This window comes from Pan paniscus, chromosome 9 (genome assembly GCF_029289425.2).
Source record: "Pan paniscus chromosome 9, NHGRI_mPanPan1-v2.0_pri, whole genome shotgun sequence".
NCBI lineage: Eukaryota > Metazoa > Chordata > Mammalia > Primates > Hominidae > Pan > Pan paniscus.
In genome coordinates, this window is record NC_073258.2 from 35,886,904 (window position 1) to 35,912,431 (window position 25,528).

A 25,528-nucleotide genomic window follows, 5' to 3' on the forward strand; every position below is an offset into this window, starting at 1 on the left:
TTGCAGCCTCTGCCTCCCGGGTTCAAGTGACTCTCCTGCTTCAGCCTCCCAAGTAGCTGGGACTACAGGCGCATGCCACCATGCCTGGCTAATTTTTTTTGTATTTTTAGTAGAGAAGGGGTTTCACCATTTTAGCCAGGATGGTCTTGATCTCCTGACCTCATGATCCGTCCACCTCGGACTTCCAAAGTGCTGGGATTACAGGCGTGAGCCACCGAAATTACCTATTTTCTAAACAAACTGACTCTGAGTTTTGTATCTATACAATGGTACGTGGCTTCCATTTTCTTCTAAGTTCTCTTCCATGTCCTCAGCCCCCTCCTGCTTCCAGTGTCAAGTGTGTCCTGTGACTTGAGCTCCTTCCTCATGCCAGGCCCTGTCCTTCTCTCCCCATGCCCTCTGCAGGTGCCCCTCCCAGGGTACATCGAGGCCTACCCCCGATCACGGTACCCCCAGAGCTCTCCCTCCAGGCTTCCTCGTCAGTACAGCCAGCCAGCCAACCTGCACCCCAGCCTGGAGCAGGCCCCGGCGCCCTCCACAGCGGCCTCGCAGCAGAGCCTGGCAGAAAACGACCCGTCTGACGCTCCCCTGACCAACATCTCCACTGCGGCCCTTGTGAAGGCCATCCGGGAGGAGGTGGCCAAGCTGGCCAAAAAACAGACAGACATGTTTGAGTTCCAGGTCTAACGCCTTAGCCCCGTGGGACTCTGGACTTCCGAACTCTGAGGACACAGCCTTTGGGTTTCCCATGCCTACGTGTTAGGACTTGAGACATAGCAATGGGTGAGTCTTTCTCACCCTCCATTTCTGAAAAGGTGAACTATGGGGCTTCTGGGAACAGGAAACTCTTGAAGGACTAGATTCTTGGCTCATCCAGCTGATTGTGGGTCAAGTCCCTGGCTTGGGGCCTTATGTTTGATACTCTCTCATGTCAAATGTTTGAACTGTGGGCATATGCCCTATGGAAGCTTAGTCACAAGAGGCACTAGCTAATCTACAGATTCCTATCCAATGCCACATTTTAATAAATCACCGGAAGCGGGAGAATGTAGCTCTTATCTTCGGTGACCTCTGCATGTTAACTCTGTTTCTGTGTTAAAGGCAATGCAGGAGTGTGGATTAAGCACCAGACTGTATTCTCATTCAACCATGACCGTGCGCATTAAAATCAGTTTGTAAGGGAGACACTGACTCCAGCCAAGAAACCTGAGCCCCTTTTTTTTAGGTTCATATTCAAAGTCAAATGAACTGGATGAAAGTCAGTACCAATGGCTGTGCCTATAAATAGACCTGATTCTTTGTTTCCCTCGTCAATTAAACAAAGGCCAAGAAAGAGAGAAGATGAGAGGGAATGGTGGATTTGCATTGACAGATTTTTTTAAAAGGTGTTGCCATTTTGGAAATAAAAGTCCCCTACAAGTTAGGATCTAACTGAAAGAGAATCGGTGCTAAGAGCTTTTAGGATCCTACAAAAGAAATACAGTTATTTGTGAAGGTTTTTCTTTGCCTTGTTTTGAAGGTGGCCTGAGAATGGAGCTTCTCTTTTTCTTGGGATAATAGATACATCAGCTTTTACAAGAAAATCTCTGTCTCTTCAACAATGATGTCCAGTGTGTGCTGCTGAGTGGTACAAAAGGAAATAGTACTTGATTCCTGTTAGAAACAGGAGTGGTAGAACCACAGTCTTCCCAGGCCGCAGCCTCTGTTTATAGAAGCTTCTGAATGTAGAAAAGCTGTTGAATTTCATTTAAATGTAAATAACCTTTTAAAAAGCGTATGGAGTTAGCCAGTTCCCCCTAGTTAATGGACATAGGAAGACATTTGCTGAAATGGTAGGGTGGCCACTTTGTGACCATGATGTTGCAAGTTGCCCTCCCTGGCATGGTGAGTTGGCTTCCAGAGCTGTGAGTAGAGGACATCACCTCACAGCACCGAGGCACCAGCCGCTGCCTACCCATCAATGCAAGCAAAACAGCTACTGACTTTGTGTAGCAGGGAGATTGGGGACTCTGGTTCCCTCGCCAAGTGTGACAGCCTGTGCAGTGTTGGGGGCTTACTTGGTATCTGTTGGAGAATGAGATCCTGTCCTGCTTTCACCCATGACCCATCTAGCCTCAGCTGTATCCATTTTCTTCTGAGCCCATCTTCCATTGTCCTCAACGAGTTTCTTTGGTCTTTACTGAAAGAAGATAGTAGAAATTTAAAAGTTGAGAGAAGACTAGAAATGGAACTGATTAGAAGGGGAGGTTCAAACTGTCAATGCACAGACTTTTCAAAGAAGTTGTTTATATTTTCCAATGGCAAATTGCCCTTTCTGGAATGTTCAGAGATGATGTGTCATGGAACCTTCAAACAAGTCTCTTGTTCGGATGATAATAGGTAGTGTCCTTTTAGTATGCTGGTTGATCTTTCATAGTGTTAGTGTTTTGTTACTTAAAAAGGAAATCAGCTATAAATAAAATGTATTTTTGTAATTCCCGTGTGTATATATGGTATATTTCTATCAATGGCCAGTTGTTGTAGTCCAAAACCTAAATCAGTTTGCAAAACACTGTGGACAGTGCGAGATTTTATTGACAGGTTAACACAATGCCTACGTCTATCCACATAGGCATTCAATGCACTTGAATGAACAAAGAGCCAAAGAAACTCAGCCTTTTCATGCAAATGGTATGAGTCTGATAAAATCAGCTACATTGTCCTGCTTTATCAATAATAATATTTCATTAGTGCAATGATATCAACCAGTACTTTGTCTACTTGGTAAATGCCTGGAAATACTGTATGTGAAAATGACGTTTCAAGATCTTACTGTAATTGAAGTATACGTAAATGTTTCAGAAGACAGTGTCTGAAATTTGGATGTTTCAATGACTTACAGAGACTGAGTCTACAGTTTGCAGAGCTATGGCTCCAGAGTGCTAAGAGGGTGGAGTCACAAATCACTGTGGTCTTTACAGAGCCCCAGGAAATACTGAGTGAATCAACTGAGACGACTAAAAAGATAGCATGCTAAATCAGATACTGTCTTAAACTAGACACCATGGGTTCAAGAATAGTATTAATAGAGGAGAGGAAAACCTTAAGTTGGAAAGAAATCAGTCTGTTCATGTTATCCCACTCATGGGGAGACAGAGCCACCCTGGTCAGATTTTCTGTGAGTGAGATGTGGTCCCTTCCCTGAAGAATCTCCTAACCTCATAGAGGTGACAGATGACTGGACAGCTGACTCTAAGAGATGGTCAAAAGTGCCTCAAGGAATTGAAATAAGGTTCCCAGAGAGCCCCGAGGAGGCAGCAATGAACAAACACCCTGTTCATCAGAACCCTCTAGATAGTCACAGAAGCCACAAAAGGACCTTGGTTGACCTTGGAGGAGGAAGCAGAAGTACCACGAAGTGGAGTGACCGGCCCAGTGATTCAGTCCCAACTTCCTGGTTCACGAACCTGCTTGCTTTCCATCTCGCCATGTGGCCTGCAGGCTTGTCAGTAACACATTTCTTTAACTGTGCCTAGAGGTTTAAAAAAAAGATAAGGGTCATATGAAGAACTCCATAATGTTCTTGCCAAGAAAAAAGATGATTGAGTATATAACGAACTTCAGATACAGTGTATAGAGGATGATGCATTTGTGGCATAATAAATAGTTTTCAGTGCTGGTTTTGATATGAGTTTTCTGCATTCATGAAAAAGAAATGCATTTTGGCTTTTTACAGAAAGAGTACCATCAAGGAAACGGAGACCTCAACTGCTGTTCTAGACTGTGGGGGTGCATTCCTGTCTCAGCACCAAGGATCCCAACAGGCAGGCAGGGAGGCCCTTGACTTTGTGTCACTGTGAGGCAGCAGAGTCCATGCTCTGCATCAGGGGAGGTGCAGTAAAGGTCCATTGTATGGCTTGAGACCTATGATCTGAGGCTTGTGCATAATAAGATGGCAGCTGTTACCTACAGAGCAAGGAGTTTCCTCTTTCAGGGTAGATTATGTAAGAATCAATTCCCTGGTCCCAGGAGAAGTTTTATTGTGAGTTTGTTAATTTAAGAACTCACTCAGCAGAAGGACATGTAATGTCCCAGTAATCTTGATGGAAGAAAGGAAATAGATCTGTGATTAAAACACACACACACACACCCTACTTCAGAGAGAGAATGTAGAATGGAGGAGGTGAGGAATTTAACTAATAGAGATGCTTTTTTCTAACAGGCAGAAATTAAGAGAAATGGATCAAAAGATTTAAACATTGATTACATATAAACGAGTTTCCTTTTTTTCTACATAGCACACAGGTGCTCAACATTTAATGAATAATATAACAGATACTGTCTTAAAAGTTTGAAAATAGGATTTGTACTTAATCCTAAATTCCTCTTATCACACACCAGAAAATAATTTGGATTTTATTTACAAACTACATCCAAATACTCTTAAGGAAAGAGTGTCATTTAGCTTGGAGTAGGGACTGACTGGGGTCTAAGTGTTGGAAATTAAATTCTGCCATTCAGTCCAACCTCAAAGGTGTTCCAGGCAAGGAGCTTTGCAAGGACTAGAAACCCTTTCACACTTGGTGAAGTGCAGGTGTTGGCTGAAAGAATAGAGGGACATTTCACAAACACAGAACACGGCTCCCCTACAGGAAAGGGATGGAGACAGCTACCTTTGCTCTTGCTCTCACATTCTCTGTCCTCATGGACTTTCTTCTCTGTTTCCCTCTGCCTATCTGCCTGGTTCTCTTGCTTCTCCTGGCCAACCAGCTTTCTCATTAGTGCATATGTAGCTGAAAAATCCACCCCCCAAGAACCCACTCCACACAACCTTTCCTTTTCAGTACCCACCACGCTCTGACTAGCATCTCTGTGACGCCTAAGGCAAATTTTTGAGGATCTGATTGGTTTAGTTCATCTGCCTATGGGTGAGCCACCCTGGGGTCAGGTGCCTGTCCAATCACCTGTTACCAAGGAGGCAGGGTTGTGTCATTTAAGCATGGCCCCATGGACTGACCCTTTCAGCAGGGACTTTTATTGGGGACTGGTACCCAGAAGAAGGAGCATGAGTGGGCAAGATCTTCAAAAAGAAACTACTACACACTGGAACTGACTAGTACTCCTGGGATGCCATGCCACGCAGCAGCCAGCACTCGGAGAGCAGTCCCCTGGATACTACCACACAGAGAAAAGGGGCATCTTCACTTGCACATCAGGTGAGGGTGCACACACTTGAAACTCTGCTAGACTGGCCAGAGCTGCCCCAGCCACTTCTCACCCCACCACCAGTTATTGATACAGCCGCTGGGTCTAGGAAGCGATTTCTGAACAAGGCCCAGTTAGCACAATGTCTTGCTCAGCAGACAATAAATACTTGTAAATTGAATTGCATGATCTTAGCTCAGGTGCTACTAATGTGGCTCACGGCCACACACTTGCATGGATAAGAAAACCAATGAGCCCCTCAACAGAGTCTTTTGAAACAAAATTGGTTTCAAGTGAAACTTACATTATTTTGGCTTTGACCTTCTGAATATAATAACTTAGTGTCCTGAGAATTGAAAGGCCTCTTGATTTCTTAGGTGAACTGTTACAGAATCCTAGCCTGTGGTAAATGCTAAAATGTAAGGTGTTTCTGAGAAGGAATATTTAGGAAACAAACATAATTGTGCCACAAACACATTACTTTAGAAGATATGCAGTTGCTCTGATTCTGCAGGTTTAAAAAAATGGGAAGTTTGTGATATGGCAGAATCTGTCTCCATTGGTCAAACCATACTTCAGTGAGAGCCATTATAAATGAAATCTAAAAATTGATCGTTTTCATTCTCTGACTTTGGTCAGACTTTTGCAAATTATGGAGAGAGGCCATCAACATATTTTACATAAATTACTGTGGCCCCATCTTATTTCTCCTCATTTCTTCCTTATGTTTAAACACGCCCCCATCTCACACACAAACTGAGTAGAGAAAAGATTTGTATCAAACAGAATCAGAGGCATATGAATGGACTGGAAATTGTGAAAAAGGTATAAATATCCTAGACCTTGATCAACTCACTTTAAACTGGTCTCTGATTCCTCATCTGTCAAATGAGTATAAGACCCTCTGTACTTCCCATGGTGATTTTGAGGAGCACATGCATAATGTATCTGAAAATGGCTTGACAAGCACTTGAAGCCATTCTTACTAAATTATTAGTTTTGTAATTCAGTTTTATCCAGGAAAATATTTTAGCTCCTCCTATCTGCTGAATTAATTTATACAGTCACATGTTCCATGACACCATGTTTTGCCAAGGAAAAATAAATTCCTAAATTTGAAATTGCCCACAAGATCTAGCCTCATCTGGAGTTGCTGTTATTGTCATTGTTGTCTATGATTTGGAGGATATGTAAGTACTTGTACATGTGCTTTAACTCTGGGTGAAAAACCCCGACCGGTGAGTCTTTAAAACCATATTAGACACATTGGGCAAAGTACTGAGCAGAAGCTTTGAATGTAGCTGTTGTTATTTTAATGCTTCGCTTTCTAATGAACTTTGTACGTCCTTAGCCTCTGCCGGGAACAGAGTGTTCATATGCTGTTAGAATTTTTTATTGTAAAATAAAATGACAAAGGCTTTCATACCCCAAAACCTGCCTGTTTCTCATTCTACCTCCTCCAGATGGTGAGATGGAATCCCTTTCACAAGCCAGCCACAAAACAGTGCCTGTTGGGGGTTGCTAAAGAACCATTCCAGTCCTGGAGACCACATTCCAGTGCGGTCTCAGGAGCCATCCCAGCTTGGGTGATAAGCTCATGGGCCAAAAAAATGCTCACCCCTGGCCATCCACAGGCCTCAGAGAAGCAGTTTCAGCCTACCCATGACTTAGCAGCTAAAGAAAGATGTATTCCTGGGGCCAACGGGACCCAAGGGAGAAGAAGCCAATGTCCACTTAGGTGCCATTCTCAGAGCATAAAGAAGTCTCATCCAGGTCAGTGGCTCCCAAGGAGTCCAAGAATGACAGTAGTGTGGGACACCAGCTCCCCAGACCACCCATCTGTCCTACCCTATGTGAGTCCCAGCAGTCCTGATGCCTGCCTTATGTTCAGCCCTATCCAGAGAACATATGTGGTGCCGCCTGCTCTGCCCTCTGGCTTCCGCCTATTGGACAGGAGAGATATCGACCCAGGAGTCACAAGCTCACAGGCTGAGCAGCCACAAAAATGTGGCTCAACACATGGGCTAGGCCAACTGGATTCTCTCTCTAGGAAATACCAAGAGACAGAGTCTGTTATCAGTAGATGTTGAAATTGGGTGGTCAAGACTCAGAGAGGCCATGATGGACCATATTCAAAGCAAAGTTTTAAGAAGGCAGAATATTGAGTAAGAAGTGGCCTTGAGGCCAAGGAGATTTCAAAGGTAAGAAAGCCTGTCTCTTGTAATGAAAACAGACAAACCAACCAATTTCTGAGGCATCCCTGTGCCCTGGTGGTCAGTCACAACCCTGGGACTTTTATGGATCCATTGAGCTTGGGCAGCAACATGGTGCTGCTTCTCACTGAAGACTAATTTGCTCCAGTTCTCTCCATGTACTTAGAAAGTACTTAAGAGACTGGAGGAGCAACTTTTTTACTCCACTCTCTGCTTCTCTGTAAAGAGGACTCAAATATGCACAAAAGACATTTCCAAAGCCACTATCTTGCTACAGTGAGAAATAAACTTGGAGCCCCTATGAAATGCTTTTTGTGAGGCTCACCGTGGGGTGAAGGCCATTGCAGAGAATAGTACAAGTAGGTCCAAGAACTGATGGGTTCCCTACTCTTCCATTTTTTTTCCTTCCTCCTGGACCCTGGTTGCTCTTGGCTTTCAAGGCAAATGAAATAATCAAGTAAAAGGAAGTGGTGGTGCCTATGTCAGTACCAGGAGTAGGAGGCAGACACAGGCACAGGAAGCTGGAAAAGGCATATTGCAAACCCAGCTTCGCCTTGCTAAGTCTCCATCATAAATAGGAGAACATACTTCTTCCAAAGGACATTCTGTAGACTTCTGAGTAAATGTCATGCATCCAACTCATGAGCTCTGCTGGCCACTAGAAACCAGAAAGAATGTGCCTACGAAGGAGTGTGGAACCAAGTAATGGAAACATCGTTGAGGGTCAACCACTGGTAAAGTGTACACGGATGAGTAGTAGGTGCTACAGACTGCATGTTTGTGTCACCCCCACTCCCCAGTTCATGTCTTAAAACCTAATCCCCAATGTGAAGGTATCTGGAGGTGGGGTCTTTGGGAGTTGATTAGGTCATGAACCTTCATTAATGAGATTAGTGCTGTTATATGTAATAAAGGCCCCAAAGAGACCCCTCATTTCTTCTGCCATCTATGAACCAGGAAGCGGGTCCTCACAGACACCAAATCTGCTGGTACCTTGAATTTGGACTTCCCAGATTAGAACTGTGAGAAATAAGTTACCATCCAGTTTATGGTATTTTGTTATAGCAGCCTGAACAGACTAAGACAGTAAGAAACAATTGCTTTGGGTCTCTCTGTAACCACTTGGAGGTATGGTTATGATCAACACTGGCTTGCACAGTTCGGCACTTCATTTTTAACATTTCAGTGTTAATATTTGCACATGCACAAACTCACATTTGGGCAGAGGCCATGGGACTCATTGGAATTGAAATAGTCTCATTAGCATAACAGTTTCACCACCAATCTGTCCCCCAAGCCCCTGGACTCTGATGAATCTTCACTCAACATATATGAGAGCTTGCTTTTTCTTTTGGTGCCCACTTCATCACTCAGCTCCTCAGTCCTGGTGGGAGAGGCCTTTGGGAGACCTACAGGGCCTGTGAAAGCCACACCCCTTGAGGCTGTATCCCCATGATGTCAACACAACCCAATGAAAAATCAGGCAACCACCAGATGCCTTGCCTAGGGAACCTTTGAGAACAGCTGGATTTGGGGCACAGGATCTCCCAATAGGCTGGATGTTGCACTGGATTTCTCATGGTTTATCCTACTCTGCTGGGATTGGGAGACAAAGCCAGGGGCTGATTGCATGCCCCTTGGGATGTCCATTTTCTAGGTCAAGTTTCAGCAGCATCAAGAGAGGTTCTGGACAGTCTTACAACTAGGAAAACAAAGGGCCAGATTGCCCAAGTTGCTTCATGTATTAATGTTCAGGGGCTTTGGGAACTAGAAGTTTGCTTCTCTGTGAGATTTTATCCCTAAAACTGGTTGGTCCTGAACACACTTTGTGTGCCACAGTGACCAACTCTTTTAGAATGGGTCCAGGTAAAAGAGAACCAAAGGCTGAGACCAGAAACCAGATGCCACAACTGAGAAGGCATTAGCCCTGGAGAAGTGGGCATGCATATCTGGGTATGGTTTTATCCTGTTTTTTATTTCCATAGGTTTTTGGGGAACAGGTGGTATTTGCTTACATAAGTTCTTTAGTGGTTTGTGAGATTTTGGTGCGCCTATCACCCAAGCAGTATACACTGAACCCAATTTGTAGCCTTTTTTCCCTCACCCCCTTCCCACCCTTTCCTCATGAGTCCTTGAAGTCTATTGTATCATCCTTATGCCTTTGCATTCTCATAGCTTAGCTCCCACTTACAAGTGAGAACATACAATGTTCGGTTTTTCATTCCTGAGTTACTTCACTTAGAATAATAGTCTCCAATCCCATCTTGTTTGCTGCAAATGCCATTAATTCATTGCTTTTTATGGCTGAGTAGTATTCCATTATACATATATACCACAATTTCTTTATCCACTCATTGATTGATGGGCATTTGGGCTAGTTCCATATTTTTGTAATTACAAATTATGCTGCTATAAACATGCGTGTGCAAGTATCTTTTTTGTATAATGACTTCTTTTCCTCTGGGTAGATACCCATTAGTGGATCAAATGGTAGTTCTGCTTTTAGGTCTTTAAAGAATCTCCAGACTGTTTTCCATAGTGGTTGTACTGGTTTACATTCCTACCAGCATTGTAGAAGTGTTCCCTTGTCAGCACATCCATGCCAACATCTATTTTTTTTTTTTTTTGATAATGGTCATTCTTGAGGGAGTAAGGTGGTATCACATTGTGGTTTTGATTTGCATTTCTGTGATCATTAGTTATGTTGAGCATTTTTTCATATGTTTGATGGCCATTTGTATATCTTATTTTGAGAATTGTCTTTTCATGTTCTTAGCCCACTTTTTGATGGGATTGTTTATTTCTTGCTAATTTGTTAGAGTTCCTTGTAGATTCTGGATATTATTCCTTTGTCAGGTGTATAGATTGTGAAGATTTTCCCCCACTCTGTGGGTTGTCTGTTTACTCTGCTGACTGTTCCTTTTGCTCTGCAAAAGCTCTTTAGTTTAATTTAAAGTCCCAAGTATGTATCTTTGTTTTTGTTGCATTTGCTTTTGGGTTCTTGGTCATGAAACCTTTGCCTAAGCCAATGTCTGGAAGGGTTTTTCCAATGTTATCTTCTAGAATTTGTATAGTTTTAGGTCTTAGATTTAAGTCCTTGATCCATCTGGAGTTGACTTTTGTACAAGGTGAGAGATGAGGATCCAGTTTCATTCTCCCACATGTGGCTTGCCAATTATCCCAGCACCATTTGTTGAATAGGGTGTCCTTTCCCCACTTTATGTTTTTGTTTGCTTTGTTGAAGATCAGTTGGCTGTAAGTATTTGGATTTATTTCTTGGTTCTCTGTTCTGTTCCACTGGTCTATGTGCCTATTTTTATACCAGTACCATGCTGTTTTGGTGACTGTGGCTTTATAATATAGTTTGAAATCAGGTAATGTGATGCCTCCAGATTTGTTCTTTTTGCTTAGTCTTGCTTTGGCTAGGTAGACTCTTTTCAGTTCCATGTGAATTTTAGGACTGTTTTTTCTAGTTCTGTGAAGAATGATGGTGGTATTTTGATGGGAATTGCATTGAATTTGTAGATTGCTTTTGGCAATATGATTATTTTCACAATGTTAATTCTACCCATCCATGAGCATGACATGTGTTTTCCATTTGTTTGTGTCTATGATTTCCTTCAGCAGTGTTTTGTAGTTGTCCTTGTAGAGGTCTTTCACCTCCTTGGTTAGATATATTCCTAAGTATTTTATTTTATTTATAAAAAAGGAAAGCTTATTGTAAAAAAAGGTTGAGTTCTTCATTTGATTCTTAGCTTGATCACTGTTGGTGTATAGCACAGCTACTGACTTGTGTACATTAACTTTGTATCCTGAAACTTTGCTGAATTCATTAATCAGTTCTAGGAGCTTTTTGGAGGAGTCTTTAGGGTTTTCTAGGTATACAGTCATACCATGAGCAAACAGCAACAGTTTGACTTCCTCTTTAGTGATTTGAATGCCCTTTATTTTTTTTCTCTTGCCTGATTGCTCTGGCTAGGACTTCCAATACTACGTTGAATAGAAGTGGTGAGAGTGGGCATCCTTGTCTTGTTCCAGTTCTCAGAGGGAATGCTTTCAACTTTTCCCAGTTCAGTATTATGTTGGCTGTGGGTTTGTGATAGATGGCTTTTATTACATTGAGGTATGTCCCTTGTATGCCGATTTTGCTGAGAGTTGTAATCATAAAAGTGATGCTGGATTTTGTCAAATGCTTTTTCTGTGTCTGTTGAGATGATCATGTGATTTTTGTTGTTAATTCTGTTTAAGTAGTGTGTCATATTTATTGACTTGCATATATTAAACTATCCCTACATCCCTAGTATGAAACCTACTTGATAATGGTGTATTATCCTTTTTGATATGCTGTTGAATTTGGTTAGCTAGTATTTTGGTGGGGATTTTTGCATCTATGTTCAACAGGAATATTGGTCTGTAATTTTCTTTTTTTGTTATGTCCTTTCTCAGTTTTGGTGTTAGGGTGATACTAGCTTCATAGAATGATTTAGGGAGGATTCCCTCTTTCTCTATCTTATGGAATAGTGTCAATAGGATTGGTACCAATTCTTCTTTGAATGCCTGGTTTCAGCTGTGAATCCATCTGGGCCTGGACTTTTTCTGTTGGTATTTTTTTAAATTACCATTTCATTTTCACTGTTTGTTATGGGTCTCTTCAGGGTTTCTAATTCTTCCTGATTTAAGCTAAGAGAATTGTATCTTTCCAGGAATTTATGCATCTCCTCTAGGTTTTATAGTTTATGTTCATAAAGGTGTTCATAGTAGCCTTGAATGATCTTTTGTATTTCTGTGGTGTTGGTTGTAATATCTCCCATTTTGTTTCTAATTGAGCTTATTTGGATCTTCTCTCTTTTTGGTTAATCTTGCTAATGGTCTATCAGTTTTATTTATCTTTTCAAAGAACCAGCTTTTTGTTTCATTTATCTTTTGTATTGTTTCTCTTGCTTCAATTTCATTTAGTTCTGCTCTGATCTTTGTTATTTCCTTTCCTCTGCTGGGTTTGGGTTTGGATTGTTCTTGTTTCTCCAGTTCCATGAGGTGTGACCTTAGATTGTCTATTTGTGCTCTTTCAGACTTTTTGATGTAGGCATTTAATGCTATGAAGTTTCCTCTTAGCATCACTTTTGCTGTGTCTCAAAAGTTTTGATAGGTTGTGTCACTATTATTGTTCAGTTCAAAGAACTTTTTAATTTCCATCTTGATTTCATTGTTGACCCAACGATCATTCAAGAGCAGGTTATTTAATTTCCATGTATATATGGTTTTGAGGATTCCATTTGGAGTTGATTTCCAATTTTATTGCACTGTGGTCTGAGACAGTACTTGATATAATTTCAGTTTTCTTAAATTTATTGAGACTTGCTTTGTGACCTATCATATGGTCTATCTTGGAGAAAATTCCATGCACTGATGAATAGAATGTATATTCTGCAGTTGTTGGGTAGAATGTTCTTAAATATTTGTCAAGTCCATTTGTTCCAGGGTATAGTTTAAATCCATTGTTTCTTTGTTGAAATTCTGTCTTGAAGACCTGTCTAGTGCTGTCAGTGGAGTATTGGAGTCCCCCAGTATTATTGTGTTGCTGTCTATCTCATTTCTTAGGTCCAGTAGTAATTGTTTTATAAATTTGGGAGCTCTGGTGTTAGGCGCGTATATATTTAGGATTGTGATATTTTCCTGTTGGACAAAGCCTTTTATCATTATATAATATCCTGCTTTGTCTTTTTAAACTGCTGTTGCTTTAAAGTTTGTTTTGTCTGATATAAGAATAGCTACTTCTGCTCGCTTTTGGTGTCCATTTGTGTAGAATGTCTTTTTCCACCTCTACCTTAAGTTTATGTGAGTCTTTATGTGTCAGGTGAGTCTCTTGAAGGCAGCAGGTACTTGGTTGGTGAATTCTTGTCCATTCTGTAATTCTGTATCTTCTAAGTGGAGCATTTAGGCTATTTGCATTCAACATTAGTATTGAAATGTGAGGTACTATTCCATTCATCATGCTATTTGTTGCCTGTATACCTTGGGTTTTTAAAAAAATTTTTTATAGGTCCTGTGAGATTTATGCTTTAAAGAGATTCTGTTTTGATGTGTTTCCGGGATTTGTTTCAAGATTTAGAGCTCCTTATAGTAGTTCTTGTAGTGGTGGTTTGGTAGTGGCAAATTCTCTTAGCATTTGTTTGTCTGAAAAAGACTATCATCTTTCCTTCATTTATGGAGCTTAGTTTCACATTCTTGGCTATTTATGGAGGTTGAAGATAGGGTCCCAATCCCTTCTAGCTTGTAGGGTTTCTGCTGACAAATCTGCTGTTAATCTGATAGGTTTTCCTTTATAGGTTACCTGGTGCTTTTGCCTCATAGCTCTCAAGATTCTTTCCTTCATCTTGACTTTAGACAACCTGATGACAGTGTGCCTAGGTGATGATCTTTTGCAGTAAATTTCCCAGGTGTTCTTTGAGCTTCTTGTATTTGGATGTCTAGGTCTCTAGCAAGGCTGGGGAAGTTTTCCTCAATTATTCCCCCAAATATGTTTCCCAAACTTTTAGATTTCTCTTCTTCCTTTGGAATGCCAATTATTCTTAGGTTTGGTCATTTAACATAATCCCAAACTTCTTGGAGGCTTTGTACATTCTTTAAAAATTCTTTTGTCTTTGTTGGATTGGGTTAAATCAAAAACCTTGTCTTCAAGTCTGAAGTTCTTTCTGCTGCTTGTTTGATTCTATTGCTGAGATTTTCCGGTACATTTTGCATTTCTCTAAGTGTGTCCTTTATTTCCTGAAGTTGTGATTGTTTTTTATTTATGCTGTCTATTTCACTGAAGATTTCTTCCCTCATATCTTGTATCATTTTTTTATTTCCTTAAATTGGACTTCACCTTTCTCTGGTGCCTCCTTGATTAGTTTAATAATCAACCTTCTAAATTCTTTTTTAGGTAAATCAGGGATTTCTTCTTGATTTGGATCCATTGCAGGTGAGCTAGTGTGACTTTCTGGGGGTGTTAAAGAACCTTGTTTTGTCATGTTACCAGTATTTTTTTACCGGGTTCCTTCTCATTTAGGTAGGCTATGTCAGAGGGAAGATCTGGGGCTCAAGGCTGCTATGCAGATTCTTTTGTCCCATGGGGTGTTCCCTTGATGTGGTACACTCCCCCTTTTCCTAGAGATGTGGCTTCCTGAGAGCTGAACTGTAGTGATTATTATTTCCCTTCAGGATCTAACCACCCAGCAGGACTACCAGGCCCCGGGCTGGTACTGAGGGGTGTTTGCACAGAATCCTGTGATGTGAACCATCTTCAGGTCTCTCCATTGTGGATACCAGCACCTGTTCCAGTGGAGGTGGCAGAGGGGGTGAAATGGACTCTGTGAGGGTTCTTAGCTTTGGTGGTTTAATGCACTAGTTTTGTGCTGGTTGGCCTCCTCCCAGGAAGTGGCGTTTTCAAGACAGCATCAGCTGTGGTAGTAGAGGGAGGATCAAGCAGTGGGCAGGGCCCTAGAACTCCTAAAAGAATATGCCCTTTCTCTTCTGCTACCAGGGCGGGTAGGAAAGGACCATCAGGTAAGGGCAAGGCTAGGCATGTCTGAGCTCAGACTCTCCTTGGGTGGGGCTTGCTGCCACTGCTGTGGGGGATGGAGGTGTGATTCCTATGTCAATGGAGTTATGCTCCCAGGAGGATTATGGCTCCCTCTGCTGCGTCAGGCAGGTTGTCAGGGAAGTGGGGGAAAGCCAGCAGTTACAGGCCTCACCCAGCTCCTACTCAACCCAAAAGGCCAGTCTCACTCCCACTGTGCACTCCCCCAGCAGCACCGAACTTGTTTCCAGGCAGTGGATGAGCAAGGCTGAGAACTTGCTCCAGGCTACCAGCCTCCCAGCTGAGAAAACAAGAAGGGCTTTCATGCCTCCCCACCTCTGGAGTCTACACACCAGATTCATGCCCTCTTTCGAGTTCTGGCCAGGAGACCTCGTGTTTGGTTGGAATTGTTACAGAGTTCACCTGGAGGTTTCCTTCTCTCTGTGGTCTTTTCCCAGTTCCTCTGGCAGCCCTCCCTAAGGACCCCTGTGAGACAAGTCAGAAATGGCTTCCTTAGGGACCCAGAGAGCCCACAGGGCTTTTCCTGCTGCTTCCTCTACCCCTGTATTTCACTCAGCTCTCTCAATTAACTCAGCTCCAGGTAAGGTTCAGTCCTTCTCCTGTGATCTAGACCTTCAGGTTCCCCAGTGAGGGTGTGTGTTTGGGGGCAGATGATTCCCCTTTCCCACTGTCACGGCTTGGGCACTCACAGTATTTGGGCTGTCTCCCAGGTCCTGCAGGAGCAATCCACTTCCTTCAGAGCGTCTATGGATTCGCTCAGCATTCCTGGTATATTCCTGCAGTAGTTCTGGAGCAAAAGTTAATGATGTGAGTCTCCACATGCTGCTCTATTTGTCAAAGCTGGAGCTGCAAGTTAGTCCTGCCTTCTATCTGCCATCTTCCTTCTAAAAAAAAAAAAAAAAAAAAAAAAAAAGCTGGTTTTTATCCTGTTAATCATTAATCTTTCATTTAACTGGAAACTGGAACTATCTAGAAGCACTGATAGAACCTTCCCCATAGCCATCCCTTCAGTCCTTCATAGGTTGAGGAGATGTTTCCTGAGCACCTGCTGTGTTTCAGACACTGTGCCAGGAGACAGGGACTCAGTGAATGGGACACAGCTCCTGCCCCTCACAAAGCTCACAGTCAAGGAAGATTGTTCCTTGAGACACAAAGCCCAACCTATTAAGGGCTCACCATTCATTCAGTGCCATTTCTTCCTCATAAAAGCCAAATGAAAACTGACGTCCACTTCTTTCTGGAAGCGTTTAAGTCTAGAAAAGGACAGGCTCTACTGTTGCATCTTCCAATTATGTGACACAGCTTTCCTTCCCAATTATCTTTAACCAATTAGTAAGATGTCCACAGTATCCCCAGGGGGAAGAGAGAAAATTGCCAATGCGAAGAAGCAACAAGCGTTACAAACCCCAATTTCAGAGCTGTCACCACCAAATGAAATCAGGAACCCAAGTGTAAAGAAGAAATAACCAATTTGCGAACTACACATGCAATCCAAATGAAAATTCAGGAACCATGTACTTTATGAATGAAACCACAGTACACTGAACACTCTCATTTTGAATTGCTCATATCAATAAAATGCCATTCAGAATGTACCAGATTATTAATGTATGGGTTTTGGTTTTTATCCATCCTCTCAAATATAGTGCTCTATGGAGCAAATCTAAATAGGCGAACCAAGTAGCGCTTTGCAGTGATACCATTCTTTGCTGCCTTAGTCTGTGTAGCTTAGTTGGCATTGTGTTGGGTTTTTCTCGCCACATTTGCATATGAAATAAAGCACATTGTCTCACTGGTAATTCGCCTTCCAAGGTGTAAGCAGATATTTGTGTTCACAGTTTGTCTTTTCCCTTAATACCTCTTTCTCCATTCCTCATAAGGAAGAGATTTTAACAAGTGTTTACAATATTCTCAGAATATTAGACATTGCCACGTGATGAAATGATATATCTTGCTGTTTGTTTTTGAAGTGATTGATAGAATCCCAGACTCTGAGTTGAAAGGGAATCTAGTGAAGATTCTGTCCTTCACACTCCAGTCATCACAGGATAAACCTCATGACCTCTGTACACAATGTTACTCCCCTCGTCAGAGATTAAGCAGGACTAGAGCTTCGGAAAAGCAGACAGACAGTCAAAATGAGAGGAAGTGGAGCAGAGAGAGGAGAAGATCAGGGAAAGAGAGAGAGCTTTTAAATGCAATTTAATAGAGAAAAAGAAAAAGGCACTATAGTTACCCTGGGATGGGGGCTGGGGGGTTACAAGTTTATTGTGCTTTTTTAATACTTCATAGTTTAGGATTGTTTTCATTTTTAATTACATATAGGAAAAGAGGGCACTAAAATCTTTTCAGTTTGGGGCCTGATAAGGTTTTACTGTAGCTCCGAATCTATGTCATGACCACTGTTATTACACTTTAAAGGGATCCCAATCTTGGGATTTGACATCATCCAGACCTAAGTTTAGAACCTTGCCTTTACTACATTCTAGCTGTGTTACTTTGGGCAATTCATGTCCCCTCTCTGAGCCTTATCTGTGAAATGTGCAGTCAATGAGGTGACTGTAGAAGGGGAAGGAGAGAGTGCACCATTCACAACTGCATGGCACTCAACAAGTATGATGAATTATTGTTATTTATGGAGCCTCTGTTTGAATACTTGTAGCAAGGAGAACTCACTTTCTCACCACAGCCAATACATCACCCATTGATCACCCAGAAGGAGTGACTCCTCTACTCAGCCTCATCTGACTCATCCGCTAGGGACAACCTCCCTTTTCAACAGCCTCCAGCACAGTGGGCTCAGGACACCTAGGGAGAGATGAATGGTGCTGTGAAAGGAAGAGCCCTTCATCACCTGGCCATGATGAGACAAGCTGGAACCAGCTGGAGCTGTGCTGCAGATTCCACATGCTCTTTTGGTTACAGCCTCATCATGCCTGGGAATCATTCTGAGTAACCAGCTCACCAGGAGTATAATACCCTGGTCCCAGCAACCCTGGAAAAGATCTGGGCTTGGTGGGTTAAAGATCTGGCAGCAAGAACGGTCAGCTCTGTAAGAGTGGCATGGAATTCTGGCTGGGCATGGTGGCTCACACCTGTAATCCCAACACGTTGAGAGGCCAAGACAGGAGGATCACTTGAGGCCAGTAGTTCAAGACCAACCTGGGCAGCATAGTGAGATCCTGTCTCTACAAAAAAAAATAATTGCAACAGCCAGGCATGGTGGTATGTGGCTGTAGTCCTGGCTATTCAGAAGGGAGGATCACTTGAGCCCAGGAGTCTGAGGCTACAGTGAGCTATGATAGCATCACTGCACTGTAGTCTGGGCCACGGAGCAAGACTCTATCCAAAAAAAAAAAAAAAAATTGACATGGAACTCACTCTTAGAATCATACGGTAAGCTCATGGAAAATAAGATTCTATTTGGGGAAAATCCATAAGTCTCCTCCTGTACCAGCTCAAGGACAGCGTCGTTAAAGTGATGCATGTGATGAAATCAGGAGGGAACTTGCCCGTCCCCACTCTGGAGTCCATGCCCTTGGCAATTAAGACGTTTGCCCACACAAACATTCTCCGTATCAGCTGGCTGCTGTGGGCTAAAGGACAACAGGGAAAATATAATAGTTTGAAGCCAGTCACTGAAGAAAAGAGCCAAGAGTTTAAGGCTTCAGGCTTTGGAGTGGCTCAGCCACATCCTAGCTAGATGCCTCTCGACGCCTCTATAAAATGGGGGCTGGGGCCATTTTCCTCATGTGTTGGGATGTAAATATTGATGAGATGCTGTATGTAGGGTGCTGAGCCCAGGGCCTGGCACTTGGCGATTCCTCAGTAGCTGGCAATTGCTAGCTGGCAGGGCTTGGGAGAAGCTCCAAGGGTGTCTCTCACCCCCTGACTGGACTCTTCTGTGCTCAGACACCACCACACCTTTTCCAGTGCTCTAACGGGCCCGTTAGAATGGTTGCATTAAACAGACTATAAAATGACATCAGTCCCTGAAATGCACCTAAAACAAACAGTTATTATGGACTGGATGGGGGAGGGCGCAGTGGACAATTCATATTTGCACATCATCCTTGTTTCTGTGTAGCAGCTTACACAATCTCTGCCAAGAGCCTGCTCATATGCACGCATGCATACACCCAAACACGCATACTCACATGCCACACACTGGACAAGTGGGCCTATTCTGATTGTCCAGTGACTCTTCCTAAGTCACCTCCAAGAGAGAGAAGAAGGGGCCTGGATTCCTGGAGGACTGCACAGAAGAAGAAGCTGCCAGCTGGAGCCTTGCAGGGAGGGAATAGGCTCAGCCATTGACCCACTGTGTCAGCTTCAGCAGTGACTTCATTTCCCTGAGCCTATTTCTTCATTTATAAAGATGTGCCATTTTGCCTGCCCCCACAACAGTTAACTCTGGAAACCAAGCCTGCATGAAATCCCAAATATTCCCTCTTCCCAGACTCAACACAATCTAATCAATTAAGAGGGGAAACTGCAGATATATTCTTCTATTCAGATCTGAGCTGTCCACTATGGTAGTTACTAATAGCCATGTGCCTATTTCAACTTAAATGTAAATAACTAAAGTGAAATAAAGTTTAAAATTCACTTTCCCAGTTGCACTAGCCACATGTTAAAACTCAATAGCTACATGTGTCTGATGGTCACCATAGTAAATGGCATTGATATAGAACATTTCTGCCATTTCAGAAACTTCTATTGGACAGTGCTGATTAAGATCATCCCAACATTAATGGCTAGTAATAACGACAGACAATAAAAAGATAAACAATAGTCTATATAAATAGATATATGTCTGAATAATAGGAACTAGGTAGACAAACAGAAGAGTAGACAAACAGAAGAGTACACAAAAACTAGAAATACATTGTAGATAATGCTATGAACTGAATTGTGTCCCCCGCTAAATTCATATACTGAAGCCCTAACCCCCAAAGTGATGGGATTTGGAGACAGAAACCTTAGACAGAGAATTATGTTTAAATGAGGTCATGAGGGTGGGGCCTTCATCATGGGATTAGTGCCCTTATAAGAAGAGAAAGAGACACCAGAGCTCTCTCTTTGCCATATGAGGACTCATGAAGAAGGTAGCCATCTCCAAGCCAGAAAGAGTCCTCAACAGGAACCAAATCAGCCAGCAGGTTAATCTTGGACTTCCCAGCTTCCAGAACAGTGAGAAATGAATGTCTGTTTTTTAAGCCACCCAGTCTGTGGCATTTTGTTATAGCAGCCCGAGCAGACCAATACACATAGTAAGAGTCAATGAGTTCAGCCCAGCTTCTCTTGTTCATGTGAACTGAACTTTTCATCTTGAAACCAGTTCTACAAAGAGCAGATTTTCCCTGGGTGAGTAAGATGTGGCTCTCAGCAGACAGCCACCTGCAGGCCTCTGGGAAAGGCCAGGTGCTGCACCTGTTTATTTTTGCAATGAAAGCCTTCAATGGCTGCAGTGTCTCCTCCTCCCAAAAGGTTTCTAAATTGGATTTTTCCCCTAGTTTATAATGAACAGGCTAATAAATGTCAGCCCTGGATGTGAGAGGACTAGAAAGGGGAGACCGTTTCATCCCATGTCTAAATCCATGCTGCCACCTGGTGGATCCCACTATAAGAGAAATGTGGGGATTTTGTGTTAATGACCAGAAACCTTGTTGCAAATTGCCCAGTGAACCCAAAGAGGCAAAGATGATGGTGAGCATTAGCTGTTTGTCACATCATGAGCTGAGCAGTTTACATACATATCTCAGGTAACTGGCAACAACCCCAGGCTGGGGGAATTATTGCGCGCCTTTTCCAGATGAGAAAAAGGGCCTAGAGAGTTAAGAATCTATTTTTTTTTGAAAGAACAATTGGATGAATAAATGAGTAAACAAAGGAGTAAATGAACACAGGCTTAGTTTATATGCATTGTTTTCAGAGTTACAGAATGTTTGTACCGGATTCAGGTAAACTCTGAAATGACAGTGATAATCCTGGCTGACTCTGTGAATGAGTAGATGGAATAATTAACATCTATTGAGTACTGGCTTTGGACTATGCATTGCTCTGAGTACTTCATACATATTAACTTACTTCAACCTTATAGCAACCTATGAAGTGGGGGTACTCTATAATCTCCTCATTTTATAAATGAGGAAACAAAGACACAAAGGTTAAGCAGTTTGTCCAAAGTCACACAGCTGGTGTGTGCTGGGATTTCAACCCAGGCAGTCTGACCCCAGATCCAGCAATTATATACCACTTCTCAGATAAAAAGAGCTGTCTTAGGCCTGTCTCTGAATCTTGGTAAAGAACTCAAGGTACATCTTGACCCCATCCCCAAGCCTGTCATAAAGGCACTTGGCCCAGATGAGTCCCAGGATATTGCATCTAGATCATCCTTTCTTATCATTTTATGCAATTGACGTTTCCACCATAAGTCAAACCATAAGGCTGAGACTGCATTTCCCCTTCTATCCACAGCCAGCAATGTGCTCCTTAAGCACATGGAGGGTCCACTTTGTGCAAAACTGTGTGCTCAGGATGACGATGATGACAACACAGGCCCTACCCTTAAGAAGATCGTAGTCGAGCTAGGGAGACATACTGATGGGCTATTATAATCCAGGTAGTAAGTCCCAGGAAAGGGGATGCCCAGAGTACAAAGGGAGCTCAGAGAAGGGACACATAGCCCAGACTGGGGATTGGAATCAGGGAAGGCTTCCTGGAGGAAGTGACATCCATGCTGTTGGGAGAGGAGCACTTCCCTTCAGCTTCCTTCCAAGAGCAGTACGGGAGTCCTGGCCTCTTCCTGCCTCTTTACCCGCCCAATGCCCAGTGATTGATGGGGACTTGTGATTCATAATTTGGGGAAGAATAAACTGGGCATACTTAGCCACACCCTGCCATTCCTCCTGGCTTAAGTAAAGAGAGTGACTGGCAATGGGCGTCTTTGATAATGAGCAACAGAAACTAAACTAAGGGAAACTAAGAAAGGCGTCGTCCGAACATTTAGAAGGAAAGGAATGAGGTGTTGCCACTGGACAACTCAGCTCCAACTACCATTTCTTGGAGAGAAAATATGAGAGATGGAGAGCAGCCTGCTTGCGATCATGTGTACTTGGAGCCTGATGCCACTCTTGTGAGTACCCTGGGAGCCAAGTTGGAAGGAAGCTGACTGCAAAAGGCAGGAGGATGCAGTGAAAAAGAGATGGGAGGGGAGCTGCCTGGGCTCCTGGTGGCTTCCAGGCCCTGGTGCCAATTGCGCGAGGCCCATGAGGGAGCCATGTATCTTTGGCAGCCAGGGTCCTTCTTTTGGGAAGCAGCTGCTCCACAGTTCCAAGTGGTTCTGGTGGGGATGCAACCACAGGACCCTGGCCACCTCCTCCACAACATGGACAGAGATGGAAACGTAGCCCAAGCTGGGCCAATCACATTTTCTAAGAACTGGTAGTTGGAGCTGAGTTGTCCAGTGGCAGCACCTCATTCCTTTGCTTTCCTTGTTCAGATGATGCCTTTTTAAATTTCCCTTAGTTTAGTTTCTATTGCTTGTAATCCAAGAAGCCCATTGCCAGTCACTCTCTTTACTCAAGTAAGTCAGTTTGAGTGGCCTGTTTCCCCCCAAAACCAAAGAGCACCTGGAATAGGTGATACTTCAGCTTTGCATCATAGATTTTCTGGATTCCTATTGTCGATTGAAATTACAGCTGTTTCACCAGAAATAACTTGATAAATGTTTATTGGAAGCCAAATGTGAGGATCGACCCAGGAAGACACACCAACAAAGCTGGGAGTGTCCTAGAGTCTGTTACAAGTTAGAAAGCTTTTATGGGAAGGTTTAGAAGAGGGGAGGAGGACTCTTCATACAAAGAGTTGTCTTTTTGTTATTGGAAGGTATAATAGAGAGATTAGTCACTGGCTACAGATGACAACCTACAGGCTAAAATGTCTACGGGCAAGACAGCAAAGTTTCATGATTCAGAAACAAATCAGCAAAACTTCATGATTCAGAAGCAAATCAGCATCCTTTTCCATGTCAGGCATGCATTAACCACTATGCCAACAGTTTAAGGAAATCACGATAAGATTCTTTACTCAGAAACAGGATGTCCTCATGAATCACAAAACTTCTGCTAGGTGGGAAGTCTGACAAAGGCAAGTTATTACTATTTAGTCACTTTCATGGCAGCTGCGGCACAGATATGTTCTCGGATATGCTCATGCGCTGGTGTGGACAGAATGACAGGATTGGGTGGTGACCATCCACCCTTCCTTTTGGGGACTGCCTACAGAGAGGCCATGCCCTTGGCCTTGTCTGTCGGATGTGGGCCATGTGATACTGCCTGGGAGGAATGTGGTTGGCTCCCTCTAGAAAACAAACCCCTCTTCCCCAAACTGCTTCCCAGCCACATTCACCCCCTTTGTCGCTGCTTATGGGGCTGAGCTCCAGGGCCTGCGCATTGAATGCTTCTCCCTCCCTGTGGACCGGGCCTCCCTCCAGCTCACATCTCGTGGCCACCACCACTTCCAGCACCAGTGACTCAACAATGAGGGCTGTGTACTACACAAACAGGAAAATAATATTAAAATGATTCCCAGTTTGGGGCAGTTTCACATCTGTCATTTTTTGTTGTTGTCCCCACTCCCAGCCCCCATCCTGTGAAAGCAGCGTCTCCATTTGCCTGATGTGGAAAGAGGCTGTGAGAGGCTGGGTAACTTTCCCAAGGTTGCAGATCTGGTTAATGTCAGAATCAGGACACAGTTCAAAGGAAAAGGCCAATATTCCCTGAGGCACCAACAAGGTATTTACCTCCAGTGAGACCAAAAGCCGTAAAGCAGTAATTAAATGTCTCTTCCTTCTGTTCCCAGCTGACTTCCACTGAACCCTGCCTGACCGCTTTGGCACAGAGGGTGGGCACAGGTGACTTGGATAAGGTAGCAGGAGGTCTTCCCATCACACTTGAAGTCTATATTTCTCTCAGGAGTAATAAGCTTATGATGAAAGGATCATGATATAAAGAGCTGGTTATCTGTTCTATCAGGTTTCATGCTTCATCTTGCCCAAACAGTCAGCACTGCAGAAGGCCTTCAGCCTCCATCTACAGGCCTCTACCTCAGCTTTCCCTCTACCCTAGTTTCTTGAAAGTAAAGACCACTAATTGATCCGATTGGCCAGAGTCCAGGACAATTCCTTTGACCCCACTTTCCCAGTGGATAGGTTTACTACATCTTAAAGGTCAGTACATGGGGGCCAGGTGCAGTGGCTCACACCTGTAATCCTAGTGCTTTGGGACGTCAAGGCAGGAGGATTGCTTGAGCCCAGAAGTACAAAAACCAGCCTGGTGGTGAGACAAAGTGAGACCCCCGCCTCTACAAAAGAATTTAAAAATTAGCCAAAGACTTGGGAGGCTGAGGTGGGAGGATCACTTGAGCCCAGGAGTTCGAGACTGCAATGAGCTAAGATCACACCACTGCACTCCAGCCTGGGCAACAGAACAAGACTCTGTCTCTAAAAAGCATTAAAAAGAAAAAATAAATAAAGTCAGCACGTTGGGCTTTCCTTCTTCCCTGAGTTCATGCAATAGTCAGACCCAGGACAAGCCTGCCTCCATGGACGGGTGAATCAGGCTCTTGTCTGTCTCTTTCCTGTCTGGCACTTAGTGGGCAAATCAAGCCAGAGGAAGCAGCGAGCTTCATTTATACCATCATCCCAGCTTTGAATGCTCCAAAACAGCTTTCCTTCTAGCTCAGCTACAAATAAAGCGGTGCTTTTGTTTTTCATGTAGCTGGTGGTGTGCTGGTAAACTCTTTTCAACCAGCTCTTCTCAGTGGAGGTCTGAGGGAGCCAACCCTGATTTGTACATTTGCCAATTTCCTTGTTGTAAATACACTCCCCGTGGCCAATTTAAAAAAACCCCACATGACATCATTCAGAAGATATGCACATTAGCACACCATTATGTAGTATTTCGACCACACAGACACAATAGGCATAAATGAGCTCAGGAATACAGATGATAGAAAACTGTAGCAAAATAATTAGGAAGTGATGAATTGTGAATATTTGTTACCTTCGTCTTAAATATGATTTAATTAAAAGTTGATATGGTTTAATTTTTAATAATGGTTGTATTTAATAACCAGCTCATAACATTCCTGAAAATTTGGCAATTAGTTCTCGTGAGCCCATAGAAACTGGCTCCGGCACACCACTGCATTTATCTATTATTCTTTGCATGTGGTGTTCTCTCAATCAAGCTCTCTATTGCTTTCCTCTGCCAAGCGCCCTTTTCTTTGAGGAACAGCCTCTTTTGTTTCATTTTGTTCTGAGGGGCTGTCAATTACATGACAATTACATCCCACCAACTGACGATAACAGGACCTGTGCCCAAAGTTAGTCCAAGCCATGGGGTGAGTGGGGAGGTGGCAGGCCTGAGTGTGGGCATTTCTGGGACCTTGGCTGTAATACTACCAAACTACCAACCCCATTCTCTCTTGCCAAGTTGTGGGAAGCAACCTAGCCAACACCAAAACCACCCCCTACCAGTATTTACAT

At 43.2% G+C, this 25,528-nt stretch overlaps 1 protein-coding gene across 5 annotated transcripts in view; it reads left to right on the forward strand.

Moving 5' to 3' along the window:
• KIAA1549L (KIAA1549 like) overlaps positions 1–6,617 on the forward strand; it is a 296,602-nt gene extending 289,985 nt beyond the window's left edge. For all 5 annotated transcript variants that reach the window (XM_003830391.7, XM_034932384.4, XM_055094267.3 and 2 more), the window contains one exon: positions 406–6,617. In XM_003830391.7, coding sequence (XP_003830439.3) covers positions 406–687 — 282 coding nt within the window. In that variant the 3' untranslated portion in view covers positions 688–6,617. The remainder of the gene's footprint in view (positions 1–405) is intronic.
• The last annotated feature ends 18,911 nt before the right edge of the window (positions 6,618–25,528 follow it).